Source organism: Mustela nigripes, chromosome 2 (genome assembly GCF_022355385.1).
Source record: "Mustela nigripes isolate SB6536 chromosome 2, MUSNIG.SB6536, whole genome shotgun sequence".
Lineage (NCBI taxonomy): Eukaryota > Metazoa > Chordata > Mammalia > Carnivora > Mustelidae > Mustela > Mustela nigripes.
The window spans coordinates 9,596,737-9,617,529 of NC_081558.1; the positions used below are offsets into that span (position 1 = coordinate 9,596,737).

At 57.6% G+C, this 20,793-nt stretch overlaps 1 protein-coding gene and 1 long non-coding RNA gene across 3 annotated transcripts in view; one reads left to right on the plus strand and one right to left on the minus strand.

The window, feature by feature from the left end:
- Positions 1-2,651, minus strand: part of LOC132011059 (uncharacterized) — a 7,688-nt gene extending 5,037 nt beyond the window's left edge. The window contains exons 1-2 of one of the 2 annotated variants that reach the window (XR_009402322.1): positions 2,417-2,651; positions 170-325 (exon numbers count right to left, since the gene is read on the minus strand). This is a non-coding gene — a long non-coding RNA (uncharacterized LOC132011059). Of the gene's footprint in view, positions 1-169; positions 326-738; positions 1,182-2,416 lie in introns of those variants that run through there. The other variant, XR_009402323.1, reaches the window with a different exon arrangement.
- On the plus strand, positions 1,325-20,297 carry ZSWIM4 (zinc finger SWIM-type containing 4). Its single transcript, XM_059389185.1, has 14 exons — positions 1,325-1,647; positions 3,626-3,827; positions 5,309-5,665; positions 6,227-6,375; positions 6,472-6,622; positions 8,013-8,180; positions 8,949-9,308; positions 10,632-10,769; positions 11,116-11,370; positions 11,905-12,040; positions 14,363-14,517; positions 15,726-15,889; positions 17,786-17,867; positions 18,256-20,297. Exons 1-14 carry the CDS (start codon positions 1,495-1,497, stop codon positions 19,113-19,115), a joined length of 3,330 nt encoding a protein of 1,109 aa, XP_059245168.1. The 5' UTR covers positions 1,325-1,494; the 3' UTR covers positions 19,116-20,297.
- Positions 20,298-20,793: the final 496 nt, after the last annotated feature.

Sequence of the window (20,793 nt, forward strand, 5' to 3'; positions counted from 1 at the left end):
CCCCCCCCCCCCCCCCCCGCCCACAGCACAGGTTGGAGGGAGTTTCCCGAATGGGGAGCTGGGGACCGGCCAGAAAGTGTGGCTGGAAATTCCTGGAAGGAAAAAGCCAGAGTTTCCATAGGCGGTGGGGATACTGGGGACAGCGATCAGGCCACACTTAGGAACCAACCTGGGTTGTTCCGCTTCGTAGACGTTTCAGCGGAATGGAGCAGATTATGAGTTGGTTCAGTAGGTAAGTTCACATGGAGTCACTGCTGTATGCCCGGTGTTCGGGTGCTGGCGGCGTAGCAATGCACCAATTACACTTACTCCTGCCACTGGGGGTCTCGGTGGAGAGGGAAGAGACAGAAATCAAGCAAGTGCAGAACTAGGTAAAGAAATGTAGCGATCGCGGAGAAAAGTATGGCTAAGGGGAAATGTAGGGTTTTCTAAGGACAGGGGGAGAGGAAGGATGGCGTGGGCCGCGGGGCGGGGCTGCGATCAAGACCACGGGCGGCTTCCGGCAAGAGAGGATGGCCAGGACGGATCGGATGTGACAAGTATTAGTTGAACCTTTTGAAACTGCCGTCTTAATAGGTCGAAAATCAGCCATTTCATATGACTCAACGTAATATTCAGGGCACAGAATGGATTGAGGGTTCTTAGCTTGGGGCATGGGTTGGGCTCTATTTCTAGAGAACAGGTCTGTGGCCCCCAAGAGCTCAATCGAGGGGCCTGTGATCCCCTCCACCCACCTACCCCAATCCCACAAATATCAAAACTTGACTCAGTGCCCAGAGAGGCTGAGAGAGTTTCTCGCCTCGCACAGCCCAGAGGAAGGAGGGGCTGAGAGGCTGGCTTGGAATCCCGCCGCTCAGTCTCGCTCCCCGGCCGAGTCGTGTTGATTGTCCCCTTGCGGAGCCCGGAAGCGACCCTCAGTAAACAAAGCCGTGTGTGGGCGCAGCCCCAGCTGCCCTGGGCGCGCTGTCCAGCCGGAGGGGGGCGGGAGAGGAATGTTGTGAATGAACCGAGGGTCCGCCCCGAAACTCCGCATAAGGCCGGGGCCGCGGGGGGTCCTCCCACTATGATTGGCCGCCGGCGCCCCATGATTGACAGCACAGCCCTATGAGCGTTCTGATTGGGCTTCCTCGAAAGGACAAGCAGCACATCTAACAAATGAGCAGCGAGAACTTGAGGACGATTCTGGCGGTGCAGCCAATAGCGGAGGAGAGCCACGGAGGCCGAGGGGGGGGCCAATGGGGACGGGCGGCGGGGGCGGGACGACGGCGTAGGATAAAGCGGCGACTGAGGCGGCTTCATTGTTGTGAAGAGTCTTAAAGGGGCCGCATCACCCGGCCGGCCCGGCGCTGGGCGGGGGTGGGTGCGGCTGGGGTCCCGGGGCGGCCGAGCGCCGAAGACGAACTGGAAGGCGGGTAGAGGGCGCGGGAGCCGGCGACTCAAAGCGGGCATCGGACTGACCCCCCCAACAGGCCCCGCCCCGGCCCCGGCCCGTCGATGGACCCCCCCGCGGCCAAACGGAGCCGGGGCTGCCCCGCCGGACCCGAGGATCGCGATGTCGGGACCGGGGCCGTGCGCGGCCGGGGCAGGCCCGAGGCGCTGCTGGACCTCAGTGCCAAGCGAGTAGCCGAGACCTGGGCCTTCGAGCAGGTGACGAGGGGTGGGGGGAGGGACGCACCCCCAACCTCTTCTCCGACTAGCCTTCTCCTCCCCTGCCCAACCCCCAGCCTCCGGACCTGCCCGCATACGAGACACTCCCAGAGATCCCCTCCAGGATCCTTAAGTCCGCCCCGAAACACCCTCTCATCCTCCCATTTCACTCCTTCAAGCCCTGTGACCCACCCCCATTCCTCCTGCCATCGCAGCCCTCCAGCCCACAGGACACAGGGATGTCCTCAGCACCCTAGATCCTAGCTCAGGACACTTCCTTCTCCTCCTGCCCCGGGGTCCTCGCACAACCCTGGGTACCCTCTTTTCCCACCTCAACCTCAGCTCTCAGTTAGGACACCCCATTCAATCTTCACTCCTCTTTCCAACTCCTACAAGCCACCCTGACTTGGAGGACACCCCCCATCTCATCCCCTGGAGACTCCAGATCTCTGCCCCACACCTCCAGTGAAGAACTCCCCCATTTCTACAGACCCCAGCCCCAAGATACTCTTTTCTGTCCCCGATCTGTGCTCCAGAACCCTTGTCCCCTGGGGAACCCCCCCCCCCCCCTCCAGATCCTTCCCTGGAGTCCTGCTTCCCTCCCTCAGTACTTTTGGGACCACCTCCCACCTGGGGCTGCCCAGCCCCTCCATTGTCAGGGTACCCTCCCACATTCCCCTCTTTCCCCAGTGTTCACCCTCCCTCTGTCCCCCAGCCATTCTAGTCCTTCCATAGTTCAGCAGCAAGGGCAAGGCCTGGGTCATAGTACCTGTATAGGTGCACCTAGACCTCTGATAGTTTCTGGGGGTTCTACAACGATGCCCCAGGGCTGGGGTGGTTAGAGTCCCCTTTTCCAGCCTCAGAATGAGCCTCTGAAGAGTGGAGATGTGGCCAGGCTCTGAGCAAGCCCTCTGCAGTCCCGTAGGCTCTGTTCTCTATCTGGCTTTGGGGGGTATTCTTTGCTCCCTGGCCTGTCCAGAGTTAGGAAGTCTGCCGGGACTGATGAGTCTGAGCCAAGTGTGGATGGGGCAGGCTCTGATTCATGGCCTGGAAAATCCCTCCTTAGTCATCTGCCAACTGTCCCTGAGACCTGAGCTAGTCACTGGTCCTCCCACTTCCCCCAGAAACCCAGGACTGGGAGCTCTGGGAGGTCGCTGCCCCTTTATCGTGCATGAGATACCCAGCATAATCCTGAAACCATCTCTGGTGGTTCCCATGTGCCTGCCCTGACTAGGCCTGGTGCTAGGAAAGCTCTTGCCCCTCAGAAGCTCCTGGAATCCTCTGCAGCCCTTTGGAGTTGTTGTTCTCCCTCCCACTTTGAGGAAATTGGAGCACAGAGAGGTTGAGAAACTTGCCTAAGGTCACTCAGCCAGGGAGTAGCAAGCCCAGATTGGAACATTGGTTCAACCAGCTTGATTCACTGCCCCAAGCCCACAGGGGTGGTGAGGACACCCCTCCCTTCCTGCAGGCCCTTGGAAGCTGAGAACGGAGCCTATCTTGGGACTCGGAGCTCGCCAGCTGCAAGACCGAGCAGGTGCATTCACCCCACTTCTGAGCCTCCGAATGTCCAGGCTGCAAAATGGGATGAGAACTAGTATTACTGAGATGTTGCCATGAAAATTATGGGGAATCACATACACAAAGCATTTAGCATAGTGTAGGCTGAGAATATGGAGGCCTAATCACTGTTGTCTCCCTTTCTCCTGCCCCTTCAAAGCCTGGGAGGGGAGACTACATTACATCAGAACCTGGGATCTGACATGGGGTGGGGGGAAGTAGCAGAAAGTTCTAGAACACTAAGTACAGGCCAGGTGTTATTGCAAGCTTGATACTCAGGAGGTGGGTGCTATTAACATCCCCACCTCGCACTTGAGAAAACAAGCTCAGAGAGGCCAAGTGACTTGCCCAGAGTCACACTGCTCGTAAGTGGCAAAGCCAGGATTCAAGCTGGGTTTCTAACCCACCGCCCTTCCCGCAGGTGGAGGAGCGGTTCTCCAGGGTGCCAGAGCCGGTCCAGAAGCGCATTGTGTTCTGGTCATTCCCACGCAGCGAACGGGAGATCTGTATGTACTCGTCCCTGGGCTACCAGCCCCCGGAGGGCGAGCATGACGCCCGCGTGCCCTTCACCCGCGGGCTGCACCTGCTGCAGAGTGGGGCTGTAGACCGTGTGCTGCAAGTGGGTGAGTGCTCGCCCCCACCCCCCTGCCAGGGAGGCCAGGGCGTCCAGCACAGGCAGGGAGGGAAAGAGAGGGAGAGGGGCCTGGGCCGAGGCAAGGGGACATTCCAGACTATACTGGCTTTGATGCCCAGAGAGGGTTTTACAAGATATTCTGAGCTTAGGGTCAGAGATCTGCCTAGACCCCAGGTAGGGGGCTTAGACGGAGCTGGGGGGAAGGATGGAGGGCGGAGGGGAGGTCCCCGAATTTAGGCAGCAGGGACCAGCTAAGGAGGGAGGACTGAGGCTACGTCCAGATCCTATGTGGAGGACCTCTGTGCGGGTTGGATCCGGATTCTGAGCTAAAGACAAAGGTGGTCCTCAGACAGCTTGACTGGTGGGCGGGAGAAGAGGCGGGGACACAGGGAGGAGGGCTGGTCTGGGGCAATGCCCAGGAGCTATTTGCAAACCAGAAGTGAGACCAGGTTTCAGACCTCAGGCAGAGGGACCCAGTGATGCTCTGGGGCCGAGGTTTCAAGCCTGAGGTGAGAAGTAGTCTAGACCTCAGGCAGAAGGACTAGACTACTAGAAATTGGGATCAGACGTTTAGAGATGGTCCTACATCTAAGGCAATGAGGCTTAGGTGGGAGCCTTGAGTAGAAGTTTAAGATCAGCTGTGAGGGGTGGTCTTAGACCTTAGGCAGTGGAGTCCAGTGAGGGAGGGTAGGGGCCAGAATTTTGGAACTAGAGGTGAAAGAAGATTCCAGACCTCAGGGAGTAGGGCTCAAAAGGGGGCAAGTAGAGGTTGAGCCCGAAAGCGAGTAAGCCCAGGAACACTTCACCTCCTAGCTGGAGGCAGGGGCTTGGCTAAGGTGACCCTCCCTGAACCCTGTCAGCCTGGGGCCCCCCTTGCCTGGACATGGCCCAGCCCGCCACAGGCTTGGCCATTTTCAGCCGGTATGAGGAAGCCGCCGTCTCTCTGCGTGACGCAGCCAGGGCCAGCTGGGGCCTGAGCTGCCCAACCAGTTGGATAAGCCTGGCATCTGGGCTCCCCAGGGGCCAGGGTGGGGCAGGGGGTGATGGGGTAGCCTGGCCCCCTTGGCTGCCACATCAGCCCCTCACCCCCAATTGTCACAAGCCTTGGGCATCTTCCCAGGAAGTTACAGGGCTCCTGGAGCCCAGGCTGTATCCACAGTAACCCAAGAGCTGAGAAAACCACCTTCAGCATCATCACTATAATGTTCTTCAGAATTAGAGCAGGAGCAAGCATTTATTTAGGACTTACTGTATGCCTACAGGGTTCTAAGCACTTACCAAATATTAGCTCACTGAATCCTCTTCAAAACACATGAAGAGGAGGTCACTACCCGTTCCCACTGGATAGAGAGGTTAAGTGGCTTGTGCTAGTTACTCCACGGGACTGGCACCAGGGTCTGGCTATGTGCCGTGGTTGAGCACCGCTATCCGGGGGTGACCCAGCGGCGGCTGGCCTGGCTTTGGTCTTAGGGTTCCATCTGAGCGGAAACATCCGGGAGCTGGGGGGCCCTGGAGAGCCCGAGCGCCTCTACCACGTCTCCATCAGCTTTGACCGCTGCAAGATCACGTCGGTGAGCTGCGGCTGTGACAACCGTGACCTCTTCTACTGTGCACACGTGGTGGCTCTGTCTCTGTACCGCATTCGACATGCGCGCCAGGTGGAGCTGCGGCTGCCCATCTCTGAAACACTGTCCCAGATGAACAGAGACCAGCTGCAGAAGTTCGTGCAGTACCTCATCAGCGCCCACCACACCGAGGTGCTGCCCACCGCCCAGCGCCTGGCTGACGAGATCCTCCTGCTGGGCTCCGAGATCAACCTGGTGCATGGTAAGGGCACCCGGGGGCCCAAGGGGGGCAGCTTCCGTCTTGGGATCCTCGGGTCCCCTGGATCCTTGAGCTGGGGAGAGCACCGCGGCCTGAAGTCAAGGTCACACACCTACTAAGTGGCAGATCCTGGATCTGACCTGGCCCCGGGAGTGGGGAGCTTCAGCCCCAAGGTGGGGGTGCCCCAAGAGCACAGGAGCCGTCTGAGTGTGGGTGGTTGGAGGGCAGGAAGGGTGTGTGTGGATGTTGGTGGGGGTCGGGTGGGGGATGGACCTGGAGGTGCTGTGAGCTCTGGGGAGGGTTTGGAGAGAAGAGGGGCTGTGGGAAGATGGAGGGTGGGGGGATGGATAATGAGATATGGGGTGACCTGCTGGTGTGAAAAAGCGGATGGGGTGAGCGGATAGATGTAGGATGGTAAGTGAACGCGGAGCTGCCGGGACTGACAGCCCCCGCGGGGTCAGGTGGGAGGGGCTTTGACTGGGATCAGGGTGGACTGATGGGGGTGGGCAGAGGGTGTAGAGGGAGATTGGAAACCCCAGTCTCACTGTCCCACCCTCCCCGCAGGTGCCCCAGACCCCACCGCGGGTGCAGGCATCGAGGATGCCAACTGCTGGCACCTGGACGAGGAGCAGATCCAGGAGCAGGTGAAGCAGCTGCTGTCCAACGGCGGCTACTACGGCGCCAGCCAGCAGCTGCGCTCCATGTTCTGCAAGGTGCCGCGGGCGGGTGGGCGGGCAGGGGACCGAAGGTTCTGGCCCCTGCGCCCCGCCCTCTCCTCACCGTTGGTCCCTGCCCTCATCCTGGCACAGGTGCGGGAGATGCTGCGGATGCGGGACTCCAACGGGGCGCGCATGCTGATCCTCATGACCGAGCAGTTCCTGCAGGACCCGCGCCTGGCCCTGTGGCGGCAGCAGGGCGCGGGCATGACCGACAAATGCCGGCAGCTGTGGGACGAGCTGGGTAAGGCCCGGGGGTGCACAGCAGGGCTTCGGCGCCCCAGCGGGCTCTGGCTGCCAGGGCAGGCTCCCCCCGCCATTATCGTGCGGCCCCTGAATCCCTTCCGTGTTCACTAGCACCTGTGATGCGGGAGGCACCGTGCGGGTGCAGGTGTGGGGCTGGGCGGGAAACAAGGGGCTGAACCCCTGCACTCCTAAAGCTGACACCTGTTGGGGAGACAGACAAAGAAATACTATAGACGCATTAGTCCTTTTCCTCTTTTTTTTTTATTTTTTAAGATTTCATTTAGGGGCTCCTGGGTGGCTCAGCTGGTTGAGCATCTGCCTTCAGCTTGGGTCATGATCCTGGGGTCCTGGGACTGGGATCATGCCCCACATTGGGCTCTCTGCTTAGTGGGGAGCCTGCTTCTCCCTTTGCCTGCCTCTCCCCCTGCTCATGCTCTCCCTCTCTCTCTCTCTCAAATAAATATTAAAACTATAATAAAAAAAGATTTTATTTGAGAAAGAGATCGCGAGAGGCACAAGCAGTGGGGAGAGGGAGAAGCAGGCTCCCCACTGAGCAGGAAGCCCGACATGGGGCTGGATCCCAGGACCCCAGGGATCATGACCTGAGCCTAACGCAGACCTTTAGCTGACTGAGCCACCCAGGCGCCTGGCATTAGTCCTTTTCTGTAAGGGCCGGCAGCCAGTCACTTTGGCTTTGTAGGCCATTGTTCTGTCACGGCTTCTCGATCCTGCCCATTGCCATGGAAGAGCAGCCTCAGACACGCCACCAGATGGGCACGGCAGCACCCCATACAGTTTTACTTACAGACACTATTGATGGGAAGTTCATATAATTTTCACAAGTCACAAAATATTCCTCTGATGTATTTCCCCCCACCATTTAGAAATGGAAGAGTAGGGGCGCCTGGGTGGCTCAGTGGGTTAAGGCCTCTGCCTTCAGCTCGGGTCATGATCCCAGGGTCCTGGGATCGAGCCCTGAGTCGGGCTCTCTGCTCAGTGGGGAGCCTGCTTCCTCCTTTCTCTCTGCCTGCCTCTCAGCCTACTTGTGATCTCTGCCTGTCAGGTGGATGAATAAAATCTTTAAAAAAAAAAAAAAAAGAAATGGAAGAGTAAATCTTAGCTTGCAGGCCATTCAAAACCTGGTGGCAACAGCAAGCGGAGTCTGATGGACTGGGTTCAAATCCTGACTTCCCACTTCACAGCTGTGTGACATTGAGCAACTGCTTCTACCTCTCTGTGCTATAATGGGAAGAGATTATCAGTTGCAATCTCGGAGGCTCAAGATGAGGGCTAAGCAGAGACCAGTGCCCAGCACACAGTAGGCTACTGTTGGCATGAATGTCTAGCCTCCCTCATGCCCACGTTTACCGGCTGCCCTCTGTCCCTAGGGGCCCTGTGGGTGTGTGTTGTCCTGAGCCCCCACTGCAAACCAGAGGAACGGGTGAGCTGGCTCCAGCTGCTTGGCAAGTGGGACAAGCTGGACGTGTGCCCGCTGGAAGAGGGCAACTACTCCTTCGACGGGCCCAGCCTGCAGCCCAGCGTGGCCCTCAGCCCAGGTAGGAGAGGGGACCCCAGCCCTTGTCTGTCCTCCCCACCAGGACGGAGTGAGGGCCCGGGCAGTCGGAGGCACATGAAGTGAAATGCTTAAGACGCTGGTGGTTCTGGGCTGGTCTCCCGACTTGGCCTCCTCCTGGCCAGGGAGGTCGGGGGCAGGGGTGACTGAGCGAAAAGGAAGAAGATACTGAGAAGAGAGAGGCAGAGATGGAGGGAGGGGGGAGAGGAGTCAGAGATGGGGTGGGGGGAGGAAAAGAGGAATGGAGTCTGGGGAGGGGCAGGGTGGGCAGACATGGACAGTTGGTCAACCTCCATAGTCCATTGGCATGAAGGGATTTAATAGTCTCCCCCGCACACGCACGCATACACACACACACATATAACACACACACACATATAACACACACGTTCAAAGGGCTGTTTAAAGGATTTGGGGAGGATCGCCTGGGTGGCTCAGTTGGTTAGACATTTGCCTTCGACTTGGGTCATGATTCTGGGATCCTGAGATGGTGCCCCGTGTCGGACTCCCTGCTCGGGGAGGAACCTGCTTCTCCCTCTCCCTCTGTCTGCCGCTCCCCAGCTTGTGCTCTCCCTCCCTCTCTCTGTCAAATAGGTGAATGAAATCTAAAAAATTAATTAATTAATTAAAAAATAAAGGATTTGGGGAGATGACACACCCCCATCACTGTGCCCAGAATCTAGTACCAAGCTGGCCTCAGCCCGAATGCCAGGGCCCCCCTTACCAGGCCATGTGGGTGCCCCTCCTGCAGGTCCGGAGGAGGAGGAGGAAGAGGAGGAGGTGATGGCCGCAGGTTCCCGCCACACCGTCTTTGGCCGCGCCCTCCAGGCCGGGTCACTCCACTGGAGTGACACCCACCTGCAAAAGATCCTGGCCAGTGACTCCTATGGCCCCAGCCTCACAGGCACCATGGGCAGTGAAAAGCCAACCTTTGACCCCCAGGGCCGCCCACTATGGCTGGGCGAGCCCTTCCCCACAGCCTGTGCCCGAGTGGACACCCTGCGTGCCCACGGATACCCCCGCCAGGCCCTGCGGCTGGCAGGTGCCATCGTCAACACGCTCCGGCTGCAGCGGCGGCATCAACTTGAGAGCTATAAGCAGCAGAAAAAAGGTGGGTGCCACGACCGCCCTATTCCCCCAGGGCCATAGACTCAGACGCTGACTGCTGGGAGCCATGCACCCCTAATGTCTGTGGGTTCTGCTCCGGGTCCCACCCCCTGGGAAAGCCAGGCCACCTGGAGGAATCTTGAGCAAAAAGAATTTAATACAGGAGATTGAGGGCTCATAAAAGTACCGCAAGGGCTGCGAGATTGAAAGTCGGGGGTGCCATTGTTCAAGAACCTGAACTTCAAAAGCACATGGATTGCAGCAAACTGCTGACCGTGAGCTCAGCAGCCTGCAGCCCCCGCTGGGGGCCGTTCCCAAGAGAGCACTCAGAACCTGCTGGCAAAGCCTCCTGTCTCTGCCCTGTGGACAGCTGCACACCTGCTCATGGGGGCTACAGGAGAATCAGGGCTTCTTCCTGTCCTTGCCTCCGCCTCACTCAAAGGAGCCTGGGACTTGTAGTTTCTAAGCTTCCCGCTTCTGTGCTATGGAGCCCGTGCCAGTTACACGTCTTTCAGGAACGGGGTCCCAGTGTGGCCAGATCTTCCAATTTTTCAGGACAGGCCAGAAATCTGCATTATGTGATGTGCAATTTACTGATTTTTTAAAGATGGGAAACAAATTCAAATTTGCATTGGGGGGGAGCCATGTTGTATGGGCTAAAAAAAAAAAAAAAAAAAAGAACATGTTTGTTGATGAGCTATGGGGAGGCAGGAGAGAGGCCACCAGTTTTGTTGTCTGGGTAATAGGTCTGTTATCAGGAAATTGAACCCCAGGTGTCATGGAACTCTGGGGGAACTGTGACCCCAGAAGAGTCCTGCCCCAGCCTAGAGGCATAGGGAAAGCTTCACAGAGCAGGTGAGAGCTATGCTGAGATCTTACAGATGTATATCAGTTTCCCAGGAGAAGGGGAGGGAGGAACAGTGTTCTAGGTAGAAGGAACAGCAGGGGCAGGAGCCCAGAGGCAGGAGAGAGCTAGACTCATGGGAGGAGATTGAAGAATGGGGCTTTCAGAGGGGGCAGGTGGCCACATGGGGACCTGAAAGCCAGCTAGGCTCAAGAGAGGTGGGAGCTAGGAAAAAGACGGTGGGTGTTTTTGAAAGCGCCCAGTTTCACCCATGTGTCCCTGCCAGGCTGGGGTCTGGCTGTGGGACAGGAGGCCAAGGCTGTGGAGGTGAGGGCTGCTACAGAGCTCATGGGCAGACAGGATGGCTCATGGTTGGCCAGGTAGTGGGCGGGCACTGGGAGGCTGGGCTGGGGGTTCAAGGAGAGAAGACCCCCTACCTAGAATTGTGGAGGGTCGGCATTGAGCCCCTCGTACTGCCTGCAGAGCTGCTGCAGAAAGGTAACACCTGCATCACCAACACGGAAGGATGGGTGGGCCACCCACTGGACCCCATCGGCTGCCTCTGCAGGGCACTTCTGGAAGCCTGCCGCCTGGAGGAGGAGACACTTGCCCTTTACCCAGGTACCCACACTGGGGCCCCTGGGAAGAAATGGGACATTTCCCCTTCCCCCTCCCCAGCCCAGTACCCCAAGAAAGTGGGGCCATACTCTTATCCTTAGTCAGGTCTCAACACTTGGCCACATGCCCTGGTCAGTGCCAGGAGCCAACAGAATTCCCTTCTCCTGAAAGCGAGGCCACCGCAGACCCACCTATCTGCTGGTAGAAGGTGTCTGGTCAGTGCTGGGATCTGCTGGGTTACCCCACATAAGCCCAATCCCCCCGGTCTCCATGTTTGAGTTGAAGAGCCCCTGGGGTCCCCAGAAGGGGGGCACCCCCCTCCAGCAACCCTGGTTCCCATTTCCCACAGACTCTGGCCCCGAGAAGCGGAAGGCAGCCTACCAGCATGTGCCAGTGCCCGGGAGCCCCGGGGAGTCTTACTTGGCGTTGGCCCTTGAAGTGGCACTGCTGGGCCTGGGGCAGCAGCGGGCCCTGCCGGAGGGACTGTACGCCCAAGACAAGGTGGTGCGCAGCGAGGAGCAGCTGCTGGCCCTGCTGGAGGAGGTGGAACTGGACGAGCGGCTGGTGCAGGTGCTGCGCAAGCAGGCGGGGCTGCTGCTGGAAGGTGAGGCCCCGCCCCTAGACGGGGGAGGGGAGGGGCCCTGTCCCCAGTTCTCCAGTGGCTCCGCGGCTGCTGGATCAGGAGGCCCGGTCTTCTGGCCCTTACAGTTCGCTGCTACCTTAGCGGTACCTAAAAGTGACACCAGCCCTTAGCTCAGCTCCCTGGAAAGTGCTGGCCTGGGGAGGAGCCCCCTCCCCCCGCCACTGGCCACTGGCCACTGACCACTGGCCTCAAGGGACCCGGTCCTTGTGAGGCCCCACCCCTGGAGCAGGTGTAGCCCCACCTCCCCCTTCCGGCCCCGCCTTGTTTCTGCGTCCTGCCCCCCCCCCCCACGGGGTTCCCGGGTCTCCTCTTCAGATTTTGCCCCTCTCTTCTGTCTCAGTCCTGCACTCCCTCCCACACCCCGCCAACCGCTAGCCCCAGCAGCTCTCTCCCGAGCAAGTCCCGCCCCTCCTCATAGCCTGGGAGGTGAGGAGACCTGGGGATGGGGTGGACATGAGCCCTTGCCTGGGGTCTGAGCTCAGGATGCCCCTGCAGGGGGTCCCTTCAGCGGCTTCGGAGAGGTGCTGTTCCGGGAGAGCGTGCCCATGCACACCTGTGCCCGCTACCTGTTCACGGCGCTGCTGCCCCACGACCCCGACCTGGCCTACCGCCTCGCGCTGAGGGCCATGAGGTGAGAATGGGCTGCTGGGGACTCGGCCCAGGAGACTGGGCAGGATTGGAGGGTCGCCCTCAGAGCCCCCATCCTCCTGCCCGAAACTCACAAGCTCGTTAATTCCGTCTCCCTCAGGCTGGAGTCCCCCTTTGCCCTGTGCTTTTTTTTTTTTTTTTTTTTTTTGTATTAAGTATACATGTGTATTTTTATTTCAAATTTGAGAGGGATCCACAGGGAACTCAGAATTCTTCTCCAAACATTGTCCCCACTTACCAAATCTCTCTGGAGACAAGCCATGTCACCACTTTCTTCTTATCTATCCCACAAGAATCAAGATTTCTGCAAACCCATAATCTGGAAATTGAAGGCTGGTCTTCCTTTTACACCCATGATGCATCCCATGTCTGTTCCTTGCTCCTTATTTTCAGTGAACTTGGCATCTTAAAGGTTTGGTAAGGGCTGCTGTAAGGAGGTATCATAAAAGAATTGACTTAGAGTAGATAGACAGTTGACATATTTCCCAAAAAGTGTTGCTGGGAATAACCTTATCATTTCTCATGTGTACCAACTGACCTCAGAAACAGAATTTTTAAAGGCCCTCTGGGTAGTACACTATGCCCAGCAAATAAGGTGAATTCTGTCCCTGTCTTTGAGCCCATCATCTATAGATGCTTCTTAAGTATCAATTTAGCATGGATCTTTCCAGAATATTTGGAAAAAATAATCTGTGAAGAGCTGTGGTTTCTAAGCCAGGAAATAGCACGTGACAGCCCCTGGGCCAGATGTGGCCTGCCACGTGTTAAACTCATGAGATCAGAATGGTTTTCACATTTTTAAGTGTTTGAAAATAAAAAGAATATTCTGTGACAGGTGGAAAGTAATATGAAACTCAGGTTTCAGTGTCGAGCAATAAAGTTTTATTGGCACACAGCCACGCTCATTCATTTAGGTATTGTCTGGGGCTACTTTTATGTGGCAATGGCAGAGTCAAATGGTTGTGACAGGGACCAAATGGCCCCCCATAGTGCCAAAAATATTGACTGTTTGAACCTGTGCAAATACAAACAAAAAAAAATGTTGCTGATCCCTGGTCCAAATCCATGACTCTCATTACCTCATGTAATCTTTTTTTCCCCCCTAAGATTTTATTTACCTATTTATTTGAGTGAGAGAAACCGAGAGAGAGAGAGCATGAGCAGGGCAGAGGCAGAGGGAGAAGCAGACTCCCCACAAGCAGGGAACCCGACTCAGGATTCAATCCCAGGACCCTGGGATCATGACCTGAGCTGAAGGCAGATGCTTAATTGACTGAGCCACCCAGGTGCCCCTGAAGAACTTTCTAAATACAAAATACATGCATAGAGATGCAATATACCCCTAGTGGGCATGTAGTCATTCCAAAAACATTTGCTGTCCATCCACCTGCTGTGTACTGGACATTGTTCAGGCTGCTGGAGATGCAGCAGTGAAGGGAATCATCAGAAATGCCTGCCCTCATGGAGCAGACGTTTCAGTGAGGGAGATAGAATAATACGTTATTTTAAATAAATATTAATTAATAGGTAAACTATGTTGTGTGTCAGGTGGTGACGTACAGCAAAGAAGGCCTGGGAGAAGTTGGGAGTGGGAGTTTCACATGTAGGGATCTCAAGGAAGAACCCACTGAAAAATATTTGAGTAAAGACTTGAGGGAATTAAAAGGCGCCGCAGTAGCTCAGTTTGTTAAGTGTTTGCCTTCAGCTCAGGTCATGATCCCAGGGTCCTGGGATAGAGTCTCGAATCAGGCCCCTTGCTTGGCAGGAAGTCTGCTTCTCCCTCTGTTGGCCACTCCCCCTGCTTGTGCACACACATACACCCCCACCTACCCTGACAAATAAATAAATAAAATCTAAAAAAAAAAAAAAGAGAGAGAAAGAGACTTGAAGGAGGTGAGGGAGAAGCACAAGGATGTCTGGGAAGAGTGTTCCTGACAGAGGGAACAGCATAGGCAAAGGTCCTGAGGTAGGACTGTGCTTGGTTGTATTTGAGCGGTATTGAGGGGAACAGTGGCTGGAGCAGAGTGAGAAAGGGAAGGCGGGTGACCGAAGGATTACCAGAGGGCTGCATCAGGACATGGTCTCACATTTTTGTCAGCCCTTGGTGCATGACTAGAGCATTGTTTATTTAATCAACCCCAAGTGAGGCGCACCAACAGGACTCCAGTGAACATCTGGCACCCACATCCTCCATCATCCTGCGTGCCTGTGGCTTTGCTGGCCCAAGCAGGGAGGCTCCAGTAGAGGGAGGAGGCCCTAGCCTCCTTTTACCGTGGGCTTGCTTCTCCCCCTCTGCCCCCACCAGGCTGCCTGTGCTGGAGACCGCGTTTCCCGCCGGAGAACCGCACCCCAGCCCGCTGGACTCCATCATGAGCAACCGCTTCCCCCGCTGGTTCATCCTCGGTCACCTGGAAACGCGCCAGTGCGAGCTGGCCTCTGCCATGCTGACAGCCGCCAAGGGTGAGGGGCGGAGGCTGCCCCCGTCCCCCTGCCATGCTCCTCGGCCTCCTCTTTCCTCCTTTCCCTCATCGCTTCTCTCGACTTTGTATCCTTTCATCAAATTCTCAGTTTTCCTTGAGCACTTTCTAGATGTCTAGACCAGGCACTGTCCCAGGTGCTGAGGCGTGAACAATCCTGTTCCAGCACCTTCGGTGTTCCATTGGGGGGGGGGGGGACAGACCGACCTTAAGCAAGGTCAAACACTTAGTGACGTCACACAATGAGCAAGAACAGAACCAGGGCTGTGATGGGTGGGGAAAGCAGGCCAGTGCTTAAGCCGAGAGGACAGAGAGCTCTTGCCTGCATCTGGTGTCCTCGTCACCTTGAGCCGCCATGACAGCACTGCAGACCAGGTGGCTTCAGCAACAACTCCGGAGGCTGGAAGTCCAAGGTCAGGGTAGGGTATCGTGGCTTCCCAGGGAGGACTCTGTTCCTGGCTTGCGCACGGGCCACCCTCCTGCCTGTGTGTTCACAAGGCAGAGAAAGAGAGCACTCCCGATTTCTTCTTCTTTCCACGAGGACACTCACGCCTTTATGCTGGGGATGAGGGCTTCCCCAGGAACCTGGGGAGGGCTGTGTCCAGGCTGAGGGATCATTCCAGGCAGAGGGAACAGCCAGTTCAAAGGCCCTGAGGCTGGACCGTGCCTAGTATGTTTTGAGGAACAGAGGAAGCCCGTGGGGCTGGAGCAAAGTGACCAAACTGTAGCTTCTGGGCCAGCGATAATAGCAATAAAAGCTCACAGTTGTACAGCTCTTGTCCCGTAATCCCGTAAAAGCCTTTCAGGTACGGGCTCACCGTGGCCCTGGGAGGCAGGTACCATTGCATTAGTATAACCCATTTTACAGATGGGGCGGCCGAGGCACAGAAAAGTTAAGTGACTTGCTGGGCGTCACATAGCTAGTGAATGGCGAGGCGGGGATTGAGCCCTGGTGTTCTGGGTCCAGAATCACTGCCCTTGACCATTATGGGTCCCTAGCTGGCTTGCTCCCGCTGGGTGATGGGGAGAGGAGAGGAGAGGGGGAGTGCCGAGAGTGGTCTGGATCTTCCCAGAGCCATTGCCAGCTGCCTCTGCCTCCTCAAACGGGTACACCTGGGCGAACAGGTTGGGCAGCAGCCGGGGCTGGTGTCCCGTGGGCCAACCCTGCCCTCTTCCCTCCCTCCACCCCAGGAGACCCCAAGTGGCTGCATGCCGTGCTGGGCTCCATCCAGCAGAACATCCACTCGCCAGCCCTGCTCTTCAAGCTGGCGCAGGACGCCTGCAAAACGGCCACCCCGGCCAGTGCGCCTCCCGACACCACGCTGCTGGGCATTGCGCTGGAACTGGGCCTGCAGGTGAGGGTCAGCGGGGGGCGTGCTGCCTGAGGACAGGCCTGAACAAGTCCCAGGAATGAGGGACAGGTCCCGCCAGTGGGGGACTCCCAGGGCAGAGTGGGAAGAGGAGTGGCCCCTCCTGGGGGCGTGGCTGAGGAGGAGGACGCCTGCCCGTGAGTGGGTGGGCCACAAGAAGAAGCTGGGCCTAGGGTGCTGACCTTGGTGTGGGGCCTGGGACTGCTGTGCCCACTGTTAGGAACCATGGTGGGGGCTGGGCCTGTGGGGGACCAGCCTGGAAGGAAAGGTTGCTGCTGAGGGCTGGGGCCAGGGGAGGGTCCTGAAAGCCGATGAGGTCTGTGGTTAAAAGTCCTTGAGGCAGGACCTGCGAACTGGGGCCATCCCCAGGGGCCGGGCAAGGGCTGTCCTGCTGGGGCAAGTCAGAGGCCAGCATGGGTGCTGCTTGTAGGTGAGGAGTCACCTGCAGGGTGTGGGACCCGGAGGGGCGGGGCCTCAGACTGTGGCCAACGTAAAGTAAGAACGGAGAACAGTTTGGGGCAGGCTTATGGGATGGGGTGGGGGTGGGGATACTTTCCCAGGGAAAACTGGCCAGCAGCGGGCCTGCAGAAGGCAGAATTAATCCCCAACAATCTCCTGTGGGGGACTGGAACTATTGGAGGGGGCATGGGGAGGGGACCCACTCCTTAGGAGTTTGCTGAAGGCAGAGTTCACCAGACAGGACCTGGAGGAAGGCAGACAAGGAGGTGCCTATTGGGGGTAGAAACTGAAGAAGGTAGGGGACTATAGAGCAAGTGCTTTGTTGGGGGCCGCAGAGGGGAATCTGCTGACATGAAGCAGGGAACTTTCCAGAGAGAAGGGACAGGTTGGACTGCTGTCTGGGGTAGGCGCCACAGGGCCTGAGGGTAGCACCGGCCATGATAGCAGTAACAGTAACGGCTGGCCGGGGCTGAGCGCTTTCAAGCCACAGATATTGTGTAAGATATTCTTGTTATTATTATTATTTTATTTTTATTTATTTATTTTTTAAAGATTTTATTTATTTATTTGTCAGAGAGCGAGCAAGCACATGCAGACAGAGTGGCAGGAAGAGAGAGAGAGAAGCAGGCTCCCCGCTGAGCAAAGAGCCCGATGCGGGACTGGATCCCAGGACCCCGGGATCATGACCCGAGCTGAAGGCAGCCGCTTAACCAACTGAGCCACCCAGGCGTCCCAAGATCTTTTTTTTTTTTTTTAAATACAACTTTATGGGGCGCCTGGGTGGCTCAGTGGGTTAAGCCGCTGCCTTCGGCTCAGGTCATGATCTCAGGGTCCTGGGATCGAGCCCCGCATTGGGCTCTCTGCTCAGCAGGGAGCCTGCTTCCCTTCCCCTCTCTCTGCCTGCCTCTCTGCCTACTTGTGATCTCTCTCTGTCAAATAAATAAAATCTTTAAAAATAAATAAATAAATAAATAAATAAATACAACTTTATTATTTATTTATTTACTTTTAAAATATGTGCTTATTAGAGAAAGCGAGCGTGAGCCGGAGGGGCAGAGGGAAAAGGAGAGGGAGAAATAGATGCCCCACTGAGCAGGGAGCCCAACGCGGGGCTCGCTTCCAAGGCTCTGAGACCATTACCTGAGTTGAAGGCCACCGCTCAACCAACTAAGCCACCCAGGCGCCCCTGTGCAAAATCTTTACCTGAAAATTTACACTGAATTCTCAGAAGAGTGCCCCACCCAAGGTAGAGGTTTTAAATGCCCATTTTACAGAAGAGGAAACTGAAGGCCCCGGAGGTGAGGTCGCTTGCCCAGATCACGTGGCTCACCGCCGAGTCAGCCCCCTCAGGATCCCTGATCCCCTCCGTAGGCCTGCTCGAGGTTTGGGTGATCCGCTTCTCTCTCCCCTCCTGTGCCACAGGTGATGCGGATGACCTTGAACACCATGACCTGGAGGCGCCGGGAGATGGTGCGGTGGCTGGTCAGCTGTGCCACAGAGATCGGTGAGTTCCCAAGCAAACCTGCCACCTGCGTCCCTGTGGAGGGGGAAGCAGAGCCTTTTCCCTGGCCCCAGCCCCAACTCAGGGCTGCGCTGCTGGGCAGGCGGGCTGGGGATGGAACTAAACAAAGGCCTGGGAGCTGGCCAAGCTGAAGCAGCTTGGAGAAGGGACAGGAGCCTGGAAGCATAGCCCCACTAGTGCTCTTCCTGCCCAGTCTGGCTGCCCCCTGCTTCCTTCGGAAGGGCAGTTTCTGTCAAGCTCGGGAGCAGAACCAGAGGGATCGTGTCTTTAGCTCTGGCTGGTGGGGATGGCGGCGGGAGGGCAAACCCGTGCGCATGGGGGGAGCGGTCCCTGTCCTTCCTGGCCAGCTTTGCCCTCTTGCATCCCCCAGGCCCACAAGCCCTGATGAATATCATGCAGAACTGGTATTCCTTATTCACACCGGTGGAGGCTGCCACCATCGTGGCGGTGACGGGCACCACGCACGCCACGCTGTCGCGGCTGCAGCTGGACGCACCCCGGAGGGAGGAGCTCTGGGCCTGTGCGCGCACCCTGGCCCTGCAGTGCGCCATGAAGGACCCGCAGAACTGCGCCCTGCCCGCGCTCACGCTGTGCGAGAAGAACCACGCGGCCTTTGAGGCCGCGTACCAGATAGTGCTGGACGCCGCGGCTGGCGGCCTGGGCCACGCCCACCTCTTCACGGTGGCCCGCTACATGGAGCACCGCGGCCTGCCGCTGCGGGCCTACAAGCTGGCCACGCTGGCCCTGGCGCAGCTCAGCATCGCCTTCAACCAGGACAGCCACCCGGCCGTCAATGATGTGCTCTGGGCCTGCTCACTTAGCCACTCTCTGGGCCGGCACGAGCTCTCCGCCATCGTCCCCCTCATCATCCGCAGCATCCACTGCGCCCCCATGCTCTCCGACATCCTGCGCCGCTGGACTCTCTCGGCCCCCGGCCTGGGGCCGCTGGGGGCCCGCCGAGCCGCCAAGCCGCTGGGTGCCGACCGGGCGCCGCTCTGCCAGCTCCTGGATGCCGCGGTGGCCGCCTACATCGCCACCAGCCACTCCCGCCTCACGCACATCAGCCCGCGGCACTACGGCGACTTCATCGAGTTCCTGGGCCAGGCCCGTGAGACCTTCCTGCTGGCGCCTGATGGGCACCTGCAGTTTGCCCAATTCTTGGAGAACCTCAAACAGACTTACAAGGGCAAGAAGAAGCTCATGCTCTTGGTGCGGGAGCGCTTTGGCTGAGGGGCAGTGGGCAGCGCTGGGGACCCCCTCGGCCCCTGCTTCTGTGGCACTGGCTCTCCATCAGGGGCCTCAGCACTGGAGGCCCATGTGGCATTTCAGTATTAAGTCAGGGAAGGAGCCTGGCTGGAGCTAGGTGGTCTTGCCTGCCATCCCCTCAGGCCTTGCTGGAGGGAGGACATGGCCCCCGGGGGGGGGGGGGGGTGGGCAGGGAGAGGTGACGTCCTGCCACATGCGTGCCTAGGAGTCTTCAAGTGAGTGTTCGAGACGCAAGGATCAGAAGCCATACCACCACCCAGAGGCCTGGAAGGGGGTGTGTGCTTGGGCAGCTGGTTTGACCCCACCTTGGGCACCCCAAAAGCAATAGGCAAGCTCTCCCTCCCCAGACTTTCAGGTCTGGCTTGGACTGGGGATGGGGTTGGGGGCTGCAAGGCAGGACTTTCCAGAAACTGGCTCTTAAAGTCAATGTAGCAGACCCCACACTCCACTCTGGGTGCCCAGGAGACTTGTGTTAGGGTGTCTAAATCTCCTTTTATACCCTCCCCTCACTGCCTCAGGGGCCCCATTTCGCAGCCCTGTGCCCTGGCCAGGCTGCCCAGCTGGGACCGATGGCTCATCCCCACTGAAGGATTTAAAGAGGCCTCGGGCCTCAGCCACATACCTCACCCCCTGCCCCGTCCAGCCAGGACTCCCATTCCCGAGGATGCCAGGGTCCCAGGTTGGGCTCGAGGGGTCACTACTGTCCCTCTCCCTACCTGCTAGTCACTGGACATACAACTCAGGAACTGAGCCAGGCTCACGCTGTCCTCCAAACCTGGTGTTGGAGGGAGACAAGCCCAGGAGAGCCAGGGACCCCCACCCCCACGCCCCCACCCCCCGATCTGGAAAGGAGAGAGGTTGGCATCTTGGCATTTTCTGGCTCTGGCTCTGCCTTTCTCCTCCTCCATGTCCCTGCTCCACCCCTTCATCTTCTCCCTTTCCATATTTCCCTCTATTTCGCCTTTCTGTTTGTGGCTCTGAATCTCTGCTGCTTTCTCTCTTGGGTCTCCCTTGCCCCACCTTGGCCCAGGGAGGAGGAGGGAGAGTGTCCCACCCCAATCACCCCCTCTGTCTTCTCCTCTTGTAATTAAGGACAAAATCATGTCATTTTGTAACTTTTTTCTATTTATTGAACCGTATATTGTATTTCCTTTTTCTTTTTTTTTTTTTTTTTAATACTGAACACTGCTTTTGAGACGGAGGGGTGTCCCCTCCCCCGACCCCAGGCCAGGGCTCCCTGATCCCTCCACAGGAAATCTCCAGCCTTGCTTGCTCAGGGCACAACTTCAAGTTAGGGGTGGAAGGAGGGCAGACTGCTGGTTTCACCCAGGGGCTGGAATGTAGATACTATCAGGGCGAACTCCCAAGAGGAGTGCTTTATACTGGTCACCTGTGACAACGCCTGTCCCAACGGCCCTATGAGTCGGGAGGAATATCCTTCCATTTTACAGACGAGAAAACGGGGATTCCAAAGTTTAAGGAAAGGATACCCATTAGGAAGAGGCATAGCTTGATTAGGTACTATGACGGCTGCCACTGACCCTGGCCACCTCAGGCTTCACGGCCCTTGCAGTGCTGGGAATGGCCACTAGAGGGTGCCCTGGCTCCAGACACCGCTCCTGGGGTTACTTGTCTCCCAAGC

Excerpts from the sequence above, each read along its gene's own strand:
- ZSWIM4 (XM_059389185.1), top strand. The coding sequence starts at position 1,495 with ATGGACCCCCCCGCGGCCAAACGGAGCCGGGGCTGCCCCGCCGGACCC. Across the intron at positions 6,623-8,012 it reads GCAGCTGTGGGACGAGCTGG|GGGCCCTGTGGGTGTGTGTT; the intron begins GTAAGGCCCGGG and ends CTCTGTCCCTAG. Across the intron at positions 15,890-17,785 it reads CGCTGGAACTGGGCCTGCAG|GTGATGCGGATGACCTTGAA; the intron begins GTGAGGGTCAGC and ends CCTGTGCCACAG.